The sequence below is a fragment of the Trachypithecus francoisi genome, unplaced genomic scaffold (assembly GCF_009764315.1).
Source record: "Trachypithecus francoisi isolate TF-2019V2 unplaced genomic scaffold, Tfra_2.0 Lachesis_group8, whole genome shotgun sequence".
In the NCBI taxonomy this organism is placed as follows: Eukaryota; Metazoa; Chordata; class Mammalia; order Primates; family Cercopithecidae; genus Trachypithecus; species Trachypithecus francoisi.
The window spans coordinates 53,219,748-53,232,349 of NW_022681473.1; the positions used below are offsets into that span (position 1 = coordinate 53,219,748).

At 45.1% G+C, this 12,602-nt stretch overlaps 1 protein-coding gene across 3 annotated transcripts in view; it reads left to right on the forward strand.

Annotated features, from left to right (window-relative positions):
- Positions 1-12,602, forward strand: part of DKK3 (dickkopf WNT signaling pathway inhibitor 3) — a 46,217-nt gene that overhangs the window by 10,357 nt on the left and 23,258 nt on the right. For all 3 annotated transcript variants that reach the window (XM_033205815.1, XM_033205813.1, XM_033205814.1), the window contains exon 4: positions 174-257. In XM_033205815.1, coding sequence (XP_033061706.1) covers positions 174-257 — 84 coding nt within the window. The remainder of the gene's footprint in view (positions 1-173; positions 258-12,602) is intronic.

A 12,602-nucleotide genomic window follows, 5' to 3' on the forward strand; every position in this document is an offset into this window, starting at 1 on the left:
AGCTGCTCATCTCACAGCTGCCGAGGGAACTCAGAAAGAAAGCGGGGCGGGCATTTCATCTCCTATACTGGATGCCGCTGCTTCAGAAATTGGAAAACAAAACACAAAAACAACTTGTGGAATTTGTCCAGAATTCCTTCTATTTTACTTTCACTGTACCTGTTTTACTACAGATAACCAACAACCAGACTGGCCAAATGGTCTTTTCAGAGACAGTTATCACGTCTGTGGGAGATGAAGAAGGCAGAAGGAGCCACGTAAGTTGTAATTTCCCCTGTACTTGCACCCCAGTACACTCACTCTCATTCAGTTTGCCAACGGTGACTCAGATGCAGACCATGGGCGGGAGGGAGTGGAGTCTTCTGACTCATTTCTACCAAGATCCCTCAATGCCTACATTTCTGACCAGACTGATGCAGTCCAGTAATAGGTTACGCCTTCATGCACTTGGCATCAGAAACAACAGAGAAATTAAATTGAGTGGTCATTTGCATGGCCCATGTCAGCTTTGAAAGGGGGACAAGCGAGTACCAGACATGTTGACTGGGACTTTGGTAATAGACCTGGTGTATCAGGTGGTGAAATCCCCAAAGCGTCTGGGATGGCCACCCCTTTTGTAATCCCACCTCTGGTCAGGCAGTTTGAGAACAAGAATACCTTATGTGGAGCCCAATGGCCTAAAGGGCAAAAGGCTGTTGGTCCATTCCAGGGCTAGGCTCTGCTCCCCCGTGATTGCTTCTGTTAGTTGCCTGTTGCTTAATCCAGAGGCAGGATGGATTTCACAGAATTATAGAGTCCTAAATTTGGAAGGGGTGTGATTTCACAGAAGGAAAACCTGGGTATAGGTCAGGGGATGACCCGGTTGGAGTCATTGGTCTCCTAACTCCCAGACCAGAGGTGGCTCAACTGCACTTCATCTTCTCAAAGAGATGCTGGCTTCGGATGCACATGCCTGCTGAGGAGTGGCCAGCAGGGAAAGTGTGCCTTTTTTATGGAGACTGCAAGAAGCCAGCCCCTCTGTATCCAGATGGCTTATGCATCCTCAGCCTTCCCAGGGCATTGATGATGTTCCCCACCTCTTTTGGTCTTATGGCTGGGAGAGAACCAGTGTACTGATGACAATTAGGAAGGTGGCGTTGTCTTGGTTAGTGGCTGATGGATTTTTTTCTTTGTTTTTGGCACAGAGCTGGCCGACATTTACAGCAGGCTGGGGGTCCAGTTGGCTGTGTGCAATGGTAGTGACCCACCATTCAAGGGAGCCTGGGGTGGGGGTGAGGAACTGTGCAGTGAAATGGAAAGGGCACTGGCTGTGGGGTCTAGAAGCCTCACTTTGTCCTACCAGTCAGGACACCTTGGTTTCCCCATCTTCAAGTGGGGTAACAATGTCCATCATGTCTCCCAGCCATGGCAGCACAGAAGCCTCTGAAACAAAGACAAGGTTGGCCGGGCACGGTGGCTCACGCCTGTCATGCCAGCACTTTGGGAGGCTGAGGCAGGCAGATCATGAGGTCAGGAATTCGAGACCCGCCTGGCCAACATGGTGAAATCCCGCCTCTACTAATAGTATAAAAATAGGCTGGGCGTGGTAGCACATACCTGTAATCCCAGCTACTCGGGAGGCTGAGGCAGGAGAATCATTTGAACCTGGGAGGCGGAGGTTGCGGTGAGCTGAGATCGTGTCATTGCACTCCAGTCTGGGCAACAAGAGTGAAACTCCGTCTCAAAAACAAAAAGAGAGAGAAACAAAGACAATGTTAACTAAGGCAGGAATGGAAGGAAGGCCAGCTTCCAAAGATGGGAGAGACAGAAGAAAGCAAAACAAAAACCAGCCAGCCATAGGATATGATCATGGTTCTAGAGGGAAGTGGTTTAGAGTGTTCCAGATCTCAGGCTGTGTTGGGGGTTTGATGAAGCATTGAGGCCTGAGCAGAGTTGTGGAATGAAAAGGGCAGGGGAAACAGAACTCACAGGGCTGTGAATTAGGAAAAAATCTTTTGTTCTCAAGTAAAAAAACTTAATTGATCATTGCACAATGGTACAGCTGTGCTCTGGGGAGGGCAGCAGCCATGCCTGTGAGCACACCTGCACCTGCTGGAGGACCAGGTGCACATGAGGCTGCCACACCTGCATCCCTTGCTGCCCCCTCCACCCCTTCAACAAGGCAGCTGTGTCCAGTTGGTGCCTTTTAGTCAGGGGAACTGAGACTCTGAGAGTGGGATGGGGAAGAGACAAGATCTTGAACATGCCAAGGGCATGCTTGGGGCAGAAACCGGTTGCCAACACTTTTGTGCTGTGTCACTTTCCCCAAGCATGCATGGCCTTGTGTGCCCCTGTGTACTCTGCTTCAGATCTCATCTGGGAGGCCCAGAATCTCCACACCTGCCCATGCAGTCTCCTCTGGCCATCGTGTGATAGAGGACACACCTTGGCCTCTATGTGTGCAGGGCAGAATCTGAACCCCCACATATGACAGTTCTGAGAATGCAGGAGGTTGAGGGGAGAGCAGTAGATCTAAGAACCCCACATGCTGGAGGCTCACCAAGGTTGTGTTGATGCCTGCTCAGACCCATGGGATGTGAGTGTATTGGGTTTCCATACGAGAATAAATTCCCATTTGATTAACTAGAAGGGAGACCTGGGGCATCTGATGCTTGACTGGCCAGCATCTGGAAGATCCCACAGGGCTTTGGAGAACAGATTGGAGACTTTTCAAGCCACCTGTGAGAAGGATGTCGTATGGCAGAAAAGGTGGCATATGTGCCTCACTACAGAGCTGCACTCATTGTCGGAGTGGCCTGCCCAGAGTCAGGGAAGTGAGATCTTGTTTCCCGTGTCCACAGAATTCTTTCATTCAACCACCTTCCTATTCCTGGGCTCACCGTCGTCCTAACACAATTGATCTAGGGCTTCAGCAATGTCTTTACAGAGACACGGAGCTCCTTTCTCTGAATAGAAAGCGATAAAGACTAGTTTACTATCAAAGGAATGCAGGGGGCTCTGCATTCTCACCACTGTCCTATTCTATCATTTTGCAATTTAATGATTTTTACAGTTGACTCTGAAATGCATTACACACTGCAGAAACTTTCTCTCAGAGGGAAAAGGGAGATTTGCCATGGCAAAGGACAAATCATATGCTGTGTAAACCTTAAAATACTACACATAGGAGCTGAATTTTCAGGCTTTAAAATTTCCAGATGAATTCAATTAAAAGTAATCACCACGCACCCTATACTTTCCTTTCTTCAAATGCTGGAATGTGTATTAATGTGTATGGTAACCCGAGGAAGCTCACAGAAAGTTACAGAGAGTAACACTATATGCCTGTCTAGAAATTGCACGCAGTGTGTGCAAGGCCCTGGTCTGTTTTTATACTCAAATGTGAAAGGGGAAAAGGACGCTGCCGCTTGTTATTTCACCTGAGCACGTCGGCTGATGGGGATGTGGTCTGATGTCTTTGTTGTGAGGCTTTTGTGCTACACTTGCCGCCTGCCCCACTTCACAGGTCAGTGGCAGACGCCCTGATGCTGCGCTGCTTTTGCGCTCCATGTGGAAGCTAGAGCGTGGGCAAGCCATTGTGCATTAATAGGACACTTTTATTTATGGAACTGTGTCCCCACATAGGAAGAGTCTGGCCCAATTAGCCAAGGCACCCTTTTTATGGGACACATCCTCTTTAAAATCCAACTCACAGCTACAAGGCTTAGCACATCCTGCATGTTTTGTCCTTCTAGTTTCACATTAGAATATAATGTTAAAAAGTGAGCTGGTTTGTATCTAAGTGAACACACCTCGTTTGAAGCTATAGGTTCAATCATATACAAGCAACTCCAAGATACTGGCCAAGACTTCTGAGAGGCTGAGTACAGTGGCACATACCTGTAGTCCCAGCACTTTGGAAGGCTGAGGTGGGAGGATCACTTGAAGACAGGAATTCAAGACCAGCCGGGGTAAGAAATTGAGACCCCTCTACAAAAAAGAAAAAAGAAAAAAGAAAAAAACATAGGTGGGCCTGGTGACACATGCCTGTGGTTCCAGCTACTCAGGAGGCTGAGGCAGGAGGATTGCTTGAGCCCAGGAGGTCGAGGCTGCAGTGAGCTATGATTGCATCACTGCATTCCAGCCTGGGTGACAGCGATACCCCGTCTCTAGAGACAAACAAACAACAGACTTCTGAGGCCACAGGTGGATGCGTTTTCCTGCCAAAAGCACCCAGCTTGTAGAGATTTGAGTGACCCAGGGAATTCCTTGTTCCAGTGCTGGTGGTGGCTTTTTAACTGGGACAGCAGACTGAGGACAGTGACCATGGAGTTCTCTACAAGTGTGAGACCGCTTGTTATGAGGATACTTTGCTTGATAAATGTGTTGGAGCCTGGGGAGAGTGGGATGTTAAACCGTGGCCATCTTTTCCCATGGAGTAGTGAGCACCCATCACCTCCAAACCCAGAGAGACCAAGCGAGAAAGTGGGAGAGGAAAGTGTGTGGAACAAGCCCTTTCTCCCTCAGGCCGCAAGTTCTTCCCTGACCCCAACTTGTTCATTCATTCCAGAGTGGACAGTGGGGTGCTGGCTTTATTTTCTCCCTGTGCCCTGGGTTTTGATGCTGAACTCCATTCATTTAATGGAGTGTCAGAAGGTACCATGATGAGGAATCCCTGGGGGCTTATTATTTTAACGGAATTGCACCAGGGGAGGGTGGGGCACCTCTAGAGGGACTCAATCAGTTCCCGGAGGATCTGCTTCCTGGGGAGACCTGCAAGATCCAGGGAGGCTGGGGTGGTGGCTGGGCCCCAGGAAATGCAGCCCTTCCCTTCTGTCCATTTTGAAGCAGAATGAAGAAGTTTGAAGAAGGTGAGATGCAGACCTCGGTTCGAGCCCTGCATTGACTTTTACAAGCTCTGCTCTCTGTGACTCGGTTTCTTCAACTATCACATGGGGCTAATGATCCCTGTTTCACAAGACTGAGTGAGAATCTAGTGTGGCAAAGTTTATAAACGCTCTTTGTGTGAGGTTCATTATTACTGAAGAGTAATTAAAGCTGGGTTCTAATTGGCTGGTTCCCAGCAACTTTACGGAAAAAGGAATGGCATGAGACTGGGGGGAAATGCACAAGGCCTCCACAGGCACAGGCATCTTTCTTCTGACGTTTGTAGCCTCCAGCTCTTTTCATTCTGCAGCAGCCTGCCTCGCTCTCTGAGTGATGTGCTCTGCCAGAAGCTCTGTGCTCCTGGCCATGAGGCTGACTCATCCCGCTGCTGTTCCTAACGGTGCCTGTCGTATATGTCTAGGTTGGGGATTGGTGATACAGACAAAGGGAAGGATAGGTCATAATGAATGACCAGGGGAATAGGCGATGGTTGGGTACTGACAAGTTCCAACTTGGGGCCCCAAGTTGGCAAGGGGTGATACTGGTTTCTGCAGAAAGAAACACACTTATTGTCCTAAGGTTGACAGCATAGGCTTGTGTGAATGTTTGGTTCCATAGTCTGAGAACCACACAAAGTTTGGGTACATTTGTGTTTCAAGATTTATATTTTGCATTGACTTTGTGATTTATGGCTAAATATAAGGCCCTCATGCCTTATTCCGTAGGAAAATATATATAAGGAAAATTGAAGAGCTCTGTATCATTCTGAGAAATGGGTAATTCCCAAATAAATAAAGTTGATGTGGGTGAGCAATTTTTATGGGGTAGGCATTTCTTTTTGTGTTGTTACCTGGTATATTGTTATACTCTCCTCAACCTCAGTATCTTCCAAGAAGGAATTCATTACATAGAAGAGATTTCACATCTAAAATCAAAATACTGTGGAGTTAATACTGTGGAGATGGTATAAAAGGTTGTCTTCAATCAAACATTAAGTGAAAAAAAATTGCAGAACAGTATATATAATATTTAAAGTATATAAAATATACATATAAGGTGTATGAAATATTTTTAGAAAAAAGTATGCATAAAAAATCCTGGTAAAATGTGTATTAAATCATTAGTAGATCTTTCCAGAGGATTTTAAGCTTGCAGAGACTTTTCCTTTATAGATTTATTTATTTAAAAAGAATTTGTGAATTTACAATTTTGGTGTAAACATCTCTCTATATATTTGAATGGTTTTGCAAATACCTTCAGTGTAAACGCTAGAAATTAAATTGCTAAGTCAAAGGGTGTGCATATCTAAAATTTTGAGAGATACTGACAAATTTTCCTCTAGGAGGGCTACACCCATTTTATTTTTAGCATCAATTTCTGAGGCTGTGTTTCACCAGCCCTCACCTACAGTGGATGTTAACAGTGCATGAGCATATGATGGCAAAGAAAAAAGATATCTTCTTTTTGTTCATATTTCTTTGATTATTAGGTCAAAGAAATATAAGCAAGAGGGATGGCTGTTTGAGAACTCTAAGTTGTATCAAATGTAGAGTCTGCAAATTTATCTTATCCCTTCTTTTCTCTGTCAGGGAGAAAGGTCAGTTTTGCATTCCAGGCCGTGCCCAAGACCAAATACCATCTATTCCAGTGTGAGGTGATTAGGGAGGTGGGAAGTCCTAGCAGGAACATTTCAGTGCTCAGTGTCTATGTGAGGCGGCTGATGGGCTGAGTCACAGGGGGTGGGTGGTGGGGACATGCGGGCTACTGCCTCCACCCCTGTGAATACAAACAAGATTTAGATGACTGCTGATAGAAGCAGCACTTCAGGGTGGTTAACAGCTCGGGCACAGGCAGATCCAGTTCAAATGGCAATTATATTGCTTATTAGCTGTGTGCCTTTGGTTAAGTTCCTGAACTGCTCTAAGCCTTAGTTTTCCCGTATGTAAAATGGGCTTAATAAAAGTACCTTCCATATAGTATTGTCATGAAGATAAAATAAAATAACCCAGGTCAATATATTATACAATAGCTGGAACATAAAGAATAAGAAGTCAGTAAATAGCAGGCATTTGTTATGTTTTGATTATTTTGGTAGCCCAATCCATGGCTGTCAAAATTATCAGTATTAATTCATTCATTTATTTGCACATTCTTTGAATACTTGCTACGTTTTTGGCAGAGAAATGTAAAAGACAGTCTCTAACATCAGAGACTATTCAGGCTAGTAGTGGACAAAAAAAATAAATAAACAAGTCCTTACAATATGGATGCACAACTTTGAAAAGCAAAGGTTGCACAGGGCATTGTGGGGGCATGGTGCAGGGGCAAAACCAGGTAGCCACGGAAGACTTGCTTGGGAGAGAGTTCTTTATGGGTCTCCTGTTTCTGCTCATTTTATAAACAAAGGCACTTCTTAGTCCATTTGCATTGCTATAAAGTAGTACACAAGCCTGGGTAATTTACAAAGAAAAAAGGTTTATTTGGCTTACAGTTCTGCAGGCTGTACAAGCATGGCACCAGTATCTGCACCTGGTAATGGTTTCGGGAAGCCCCCACTCATGGCAGAAGATGAAGGTGAGCAGGCGTCACATTGTGAGAGGAAGCTGGGGGAGGGAGGAGAGAGAGAGAGAGAGACTTGCTAGGCTCTTTTTTGTTTTTTGTTTTTTGTTTTTGTAGAGACAGTGTCTCACTTAGCCCAAGCCGGTTTTGAACTCCTGGCCTCAAGAGATCCTCCCACCTCGGCCTCCCAAAGTGCTGGGACTGTAGGCACGAGTCACTCTGCCCAGCCTCTTTTTTAACAATCAGAACACATGGGAGCCGATAGAGTGAGAACAGTGTCAAGCCACCCATAACGGAGCTGCCCCCATGACCTAGCTGCTTCTACTAGGTCCCACCTCCAATGCTAGGGATCGAATTTCAACATGAGATTTAAAGAGGACAAATATCCACACTATATCTGACACTAATTGACCTCTTGTTTCAGGCCCTCTTTTCAAGGATGTTTTATAGGCGGTGGCCTTGATAAACAGAGGTAGCTCTTCCTTCATGGCAGAGGGAAGGTTTTCTTGCAGTCCATTATCAAAGGTTTGGGTTCTCTGAGCTTGAGATTCCTTAGGTGTGATGTAAACCTGATGCACATGCAGCATCCACCTGGACTCCTCCATGTAGCAGTGTGGAACCTGCAGACAAGGAGAACTGATATAGACAAGAGGCTTATGCTGTTTTTGTGTTGCTGAAATAAAGCCCTTTGTCTCTGACCCGGAAGTCTCATGTCTTCTGCTAGAAGCCATGAAACTGTGGCAGGCACATGTATCATCTTGCAAATAGAATAGAATCTTAGACCCTTCACACTTCTTGACAGGCTCCCTGGAAGACGTGGCAGTTGAGTTTTATTTTGAGTGATGTCTAGGAATTCTTAGTTGTGGGGAAGAAGGATATTCCTTGAAAAAGTATTTCTTCTTCAAAGTCAAGGAGACATGTGGAAATAAGAATATGTTGCAGGAACACTAAACAATTTAGAATGCCAGAGCTGGAGATGTGCTTGGGGGAGCAGAAGGTGAAGCTGGGGAGAGGCAGGGATGAGATCAGGCAGGCCTTCAAGAGCCATGCCAAGGAGTTAGGAATACATGCTGAGTTAGGAACATATCCTGCATCTGCAATACTTTACCATGCCCTGTGCGGTATGCTGTAATGAGCCTTCATGCAGTCCCTAGAGGAAAGAGCCAGCAAGACATGGTTTGGAAGACAGACATTAGTGGGGATGGAGCTTTGCTTAATCCTGCTGAAGCTGAAAGCTTGAGCCCCTTTGGGCTCCAAACCGTGTACCCTGCAAAAAACCTGGCTTCCGGCCTTGAAATCTGGAAACTGTTACTTAGAAATGGAGCACTCTGCTTTTGCTTGGTGCCAGTAGACAGGCCAGGTAAGTGACAGTGATTGAACTTGAAATCTCATTAGGTTGATGGTGTTGGCTGCAGAACAAGCTGATTTCTGTGGTCTCTGAGTAGCCTGGGCATGTCGGCCCCAACAGCTCCTCCATGCAGGTGTGTGGCTGTCCACTGCTCTCAGGACCTGGGGATCCTTCCAGACCATCCTGGATAACCTTCACCACAGGGTCTTTGTATCCTGACTGCCAAATATGTGGCCCTGTCCTTCTTTACCTGTTGGCATCATTCCAAAAAACTCATTGAGTCCATTTTGTTTTGTTTTTAAAATAACATCAAGGGCTGCAACATTTCCCGTACTCCCTTATTTAGTCAGACTCTGTGCCAGGGATCTGACTTGCATTCCTTCACATGATCCACATGACAATGATACAAGGCAGACACCCAGTTGACCCCATTTTACAGATGAAGTAACTGAGGCTCAGAGAAAATTATAAAACAGAACTTGTAGGTGGCTGAGACAGTACTAAAAAAGAGAAATAAAATGAAACACTTAGGTCTTGTTGATTCCAAAACTTCCAAGACTCGTGTTCTTAATGGAACATATAAAAATTGTGATGACATGTATATAATATAAAATTACCATCTTAACAATGTTTATGCATATAATTCAGCAGTGTTAATGAGATGCTATACCCATTAAACAATGCCTGCCTCCTCCAATCCCCTGACAACCTCCATTCTTCTTTCTGTCTCTATGATTCTGACCACTCAAGGTACCTCATATGAGTGGAATCACACTGTATTTGTATTTTTGTGACTGGTGAATTTCACTTAGTATAATGTCGTCAGGGTTCATCCGTGTTGTAGCAGGTATCAGAATCTCATTCCTTTTTAAGGCTGAATGATAATACGTTGCATGTGTATATACATAGCACACCATGTTTTGTCTCTCCCTTCATTTGTCAATGCACCTTTGGGTTGCTTCCACCTTTTGGCTATTGTGAACAATGCTGCTATGAACACAGGTATGCAAATATCTCTTTGACATTCTTTCATATCAAACGCTTTCTATTCTTTTGGATATATACCCAGAAGTGGAATTGCTAGATCATATGGTCATTCTATGTTTAATGTTCTGAGGAACCAGCATACTGTTTTCCATAGTGACTGCGCCATTTTGCATTCCCACCAGCAGGGCACAAAGTAGAAGTTTTTTTCAGCCTTTCAGTCTTCGTGACTATAGGCACTAGAGGACATAAGTGCCCAATGTGAGCTAAAGGACTGTCTCAAAATTCCTGGCCCCTGCTGCCCTTGGATATGGCAGTGCCTTCCCCAACTCTGCTTCCAGCAGTTGCCCCTGCAGTGTGGCAGCCATAGTCTCAGGGAGTGTTTTTAAAGCTTAACTGATGCCACTGACCTGAGTTTCTCACCCCTCACCCTGGTATATAGCCAACATGCTGAAAACTTCTCCTAGGCCTGGGCGTATGCAGGCTCAGGCTGCATCTTGGAGATTGTGCGGATCCAGAGATGTGATTTCCTTGACCATTCAGGAATTAACACCCACTCCACACCCTCCTTTATGAGCCCCACCCTCACCTTCTCCATGTTGTCCTCAAAGACTCCCCAGAGGCATGAGGGGCCTCCCACTTCCCTATAAAGGGGCTCCAGACTCCCAAGAGGTCCATGGGGGACTCAGGCCTCCAAGGAGGTTTTGTGGTGATGATGGTTGTTATTAATTCCCACCGGTGGTAGTGAGGGCTTCCCAGGAGGTGGGCCAGGGGACAGTGCCAACAGAGGCCCTGGTCATGCCATCTCCTCTTTCAGGGTCAGAGCCAGGAGCAGTGGAAAGGAACTGGGTCAGGATGGGAAGTGGGGAATGCAAAAGGACATGTTTAATGCTCCCAGGGAATTCACAGTCATGCCCCCAAATCTAATAAATGAACTGGTCTCTCAAATCAGGCAGGAAACCTCTACTCTTGGTCACATCCCCAGCAAACTGTTGGGAAAATGATGGATGGAGATTGAGTCATCTAAATGTTTGCTCAGATCTCATTGCTTGGTCTACTGTCAGTTTCATTTTTCACTTCCACCTCCTGGAAGAGAAAGAATAAACAAGATATTTGGTTACGTTTTAGGGGAATATAGTGTGGTAGAATTTGGAATCCAAACTGCTGCAAGTTGGAATCCCTGCTTCTGGGGCAACTTCCCTCATGGCTGTGAGCATTGGTTCCTGCTCTGTGAAAGGAGGATTTAATGACTGCTCGAGGAGGGTGTTTTACAAGTAGGAGGCAATGTCTGGAAAACAGTGTTTAATAGATGCTGAATAAGTGTGAACTCTCCTTTCTGACCTAATTTCCTGGACCCCTTGTGGCAGGAAGCAGTAGTTTACTGAATATGAGTGTGATAAATCAGTAAATATGTTTATTTTATTGTAAGGTTGCTGTTGCTTTGAAACAGTAACTGAGAAGGCTTCTGAAAGGTGATGGTGGCTAAGGTGCTAGACCAAACAGATGAAAAAGCTATTTGTGTAAAGACAGGCCTCATGCCAAAGATAAAGTAAAACAGTATTTCATTGAGTCACACAATTGTAAATGGTAGAATTCACAGGGTCCCCTTAACTCCTCTAAACCGGGAAGGAACACATGTGGCCATCCACTGCCATACCGCACCTCCAGGCACATGGCAGACATTGCTCATCAATCGCAGAGTTGTTTCCTTATGAGCCCAGATAATCTCAGCACTTGAGGCAGCCCAGCACTTCAAGCAGCAACTGACAGTTGGAAAAGGACTATCCTTGAAACCTATTTTCCACCCCTGCTTCAGACCAAACCTCCCATTTTGCAGATGAGAAAACAGAGATGGGGGATATAATTTTCTCCAAATCATGCAGCCATCAGATCTGGACCCTTATTTCCAGTTCAGTTCAGCTTTTAGTGCATGGTGGACCTGGAATTTCCTTTTTCAGGAAGCAGGGTCTTGGTGCCCTTGTTTTTGTCATATCTCAAAAAATTAATAATTGAGAGAATGGGCCACCTAATGCTGAGAAAGATGGTGAAGACCGGCCGGGAAAGGGTGTTCTCAGGCCCAGGGAAAAAAATGTAGAAGTTCATAAAGAATTGTCTAAAGACTGAGCTTGGGAAGGCAGGGACTTTACCTGTCGTGTGTCATCTCTGTATCCCTATGTCTGTGCTGGACATGGATAGGCATTGAGTAGTTGAATACATACTTAGTAGATGAAAGCTGTGTGACCTTGGTGCAAATTGGGGAATAGAAACAGAAGTAAAAGTCCTTGAAGATAAAATTCTGTAAAGAGCCGTAAGTATGTAAATGAGTTTGATTTGTTTAAAAAAATGAACCTCTGTTTTTCTTGCCTTTGTTCACTCATCTACATTATTGGACACCTACTTTTTTTTGGGCTGTATACCCAGTGTTTTACATGTTTTATTTTCTAATTCTTAAAACACTATGAAGTAGATATAATATTATTTTATAGATGAGGACACTGGAGTTTAAAGAAGTTAAATTCCAAAAGTCATGGCAGATGGTAAAATGGTAGAACTGGAGTATGAACCCAGATGTAAATTTTGGCCATTTCAATAAGAAGATATATTTCTGATAAAGTCATGATGGTTTGCGGCCATAATGTTGGGTTGTTTTGATCCCCAACCTTCCATTCCCAAGTTACAGCTTGTGTCACTGAGTCATTGAGCTCAAGAGTCATTGAGCCTCTCCCCCTTCCAAAGGCCTCAGATGGAAAACCAACATCACAAAGGACCACTGTATGGTTTTCCCCTCCTATGGATGGCAGAGCCCCTTGGGCTCAGGGGAGAAGATATCAGTGGAAGATGATTA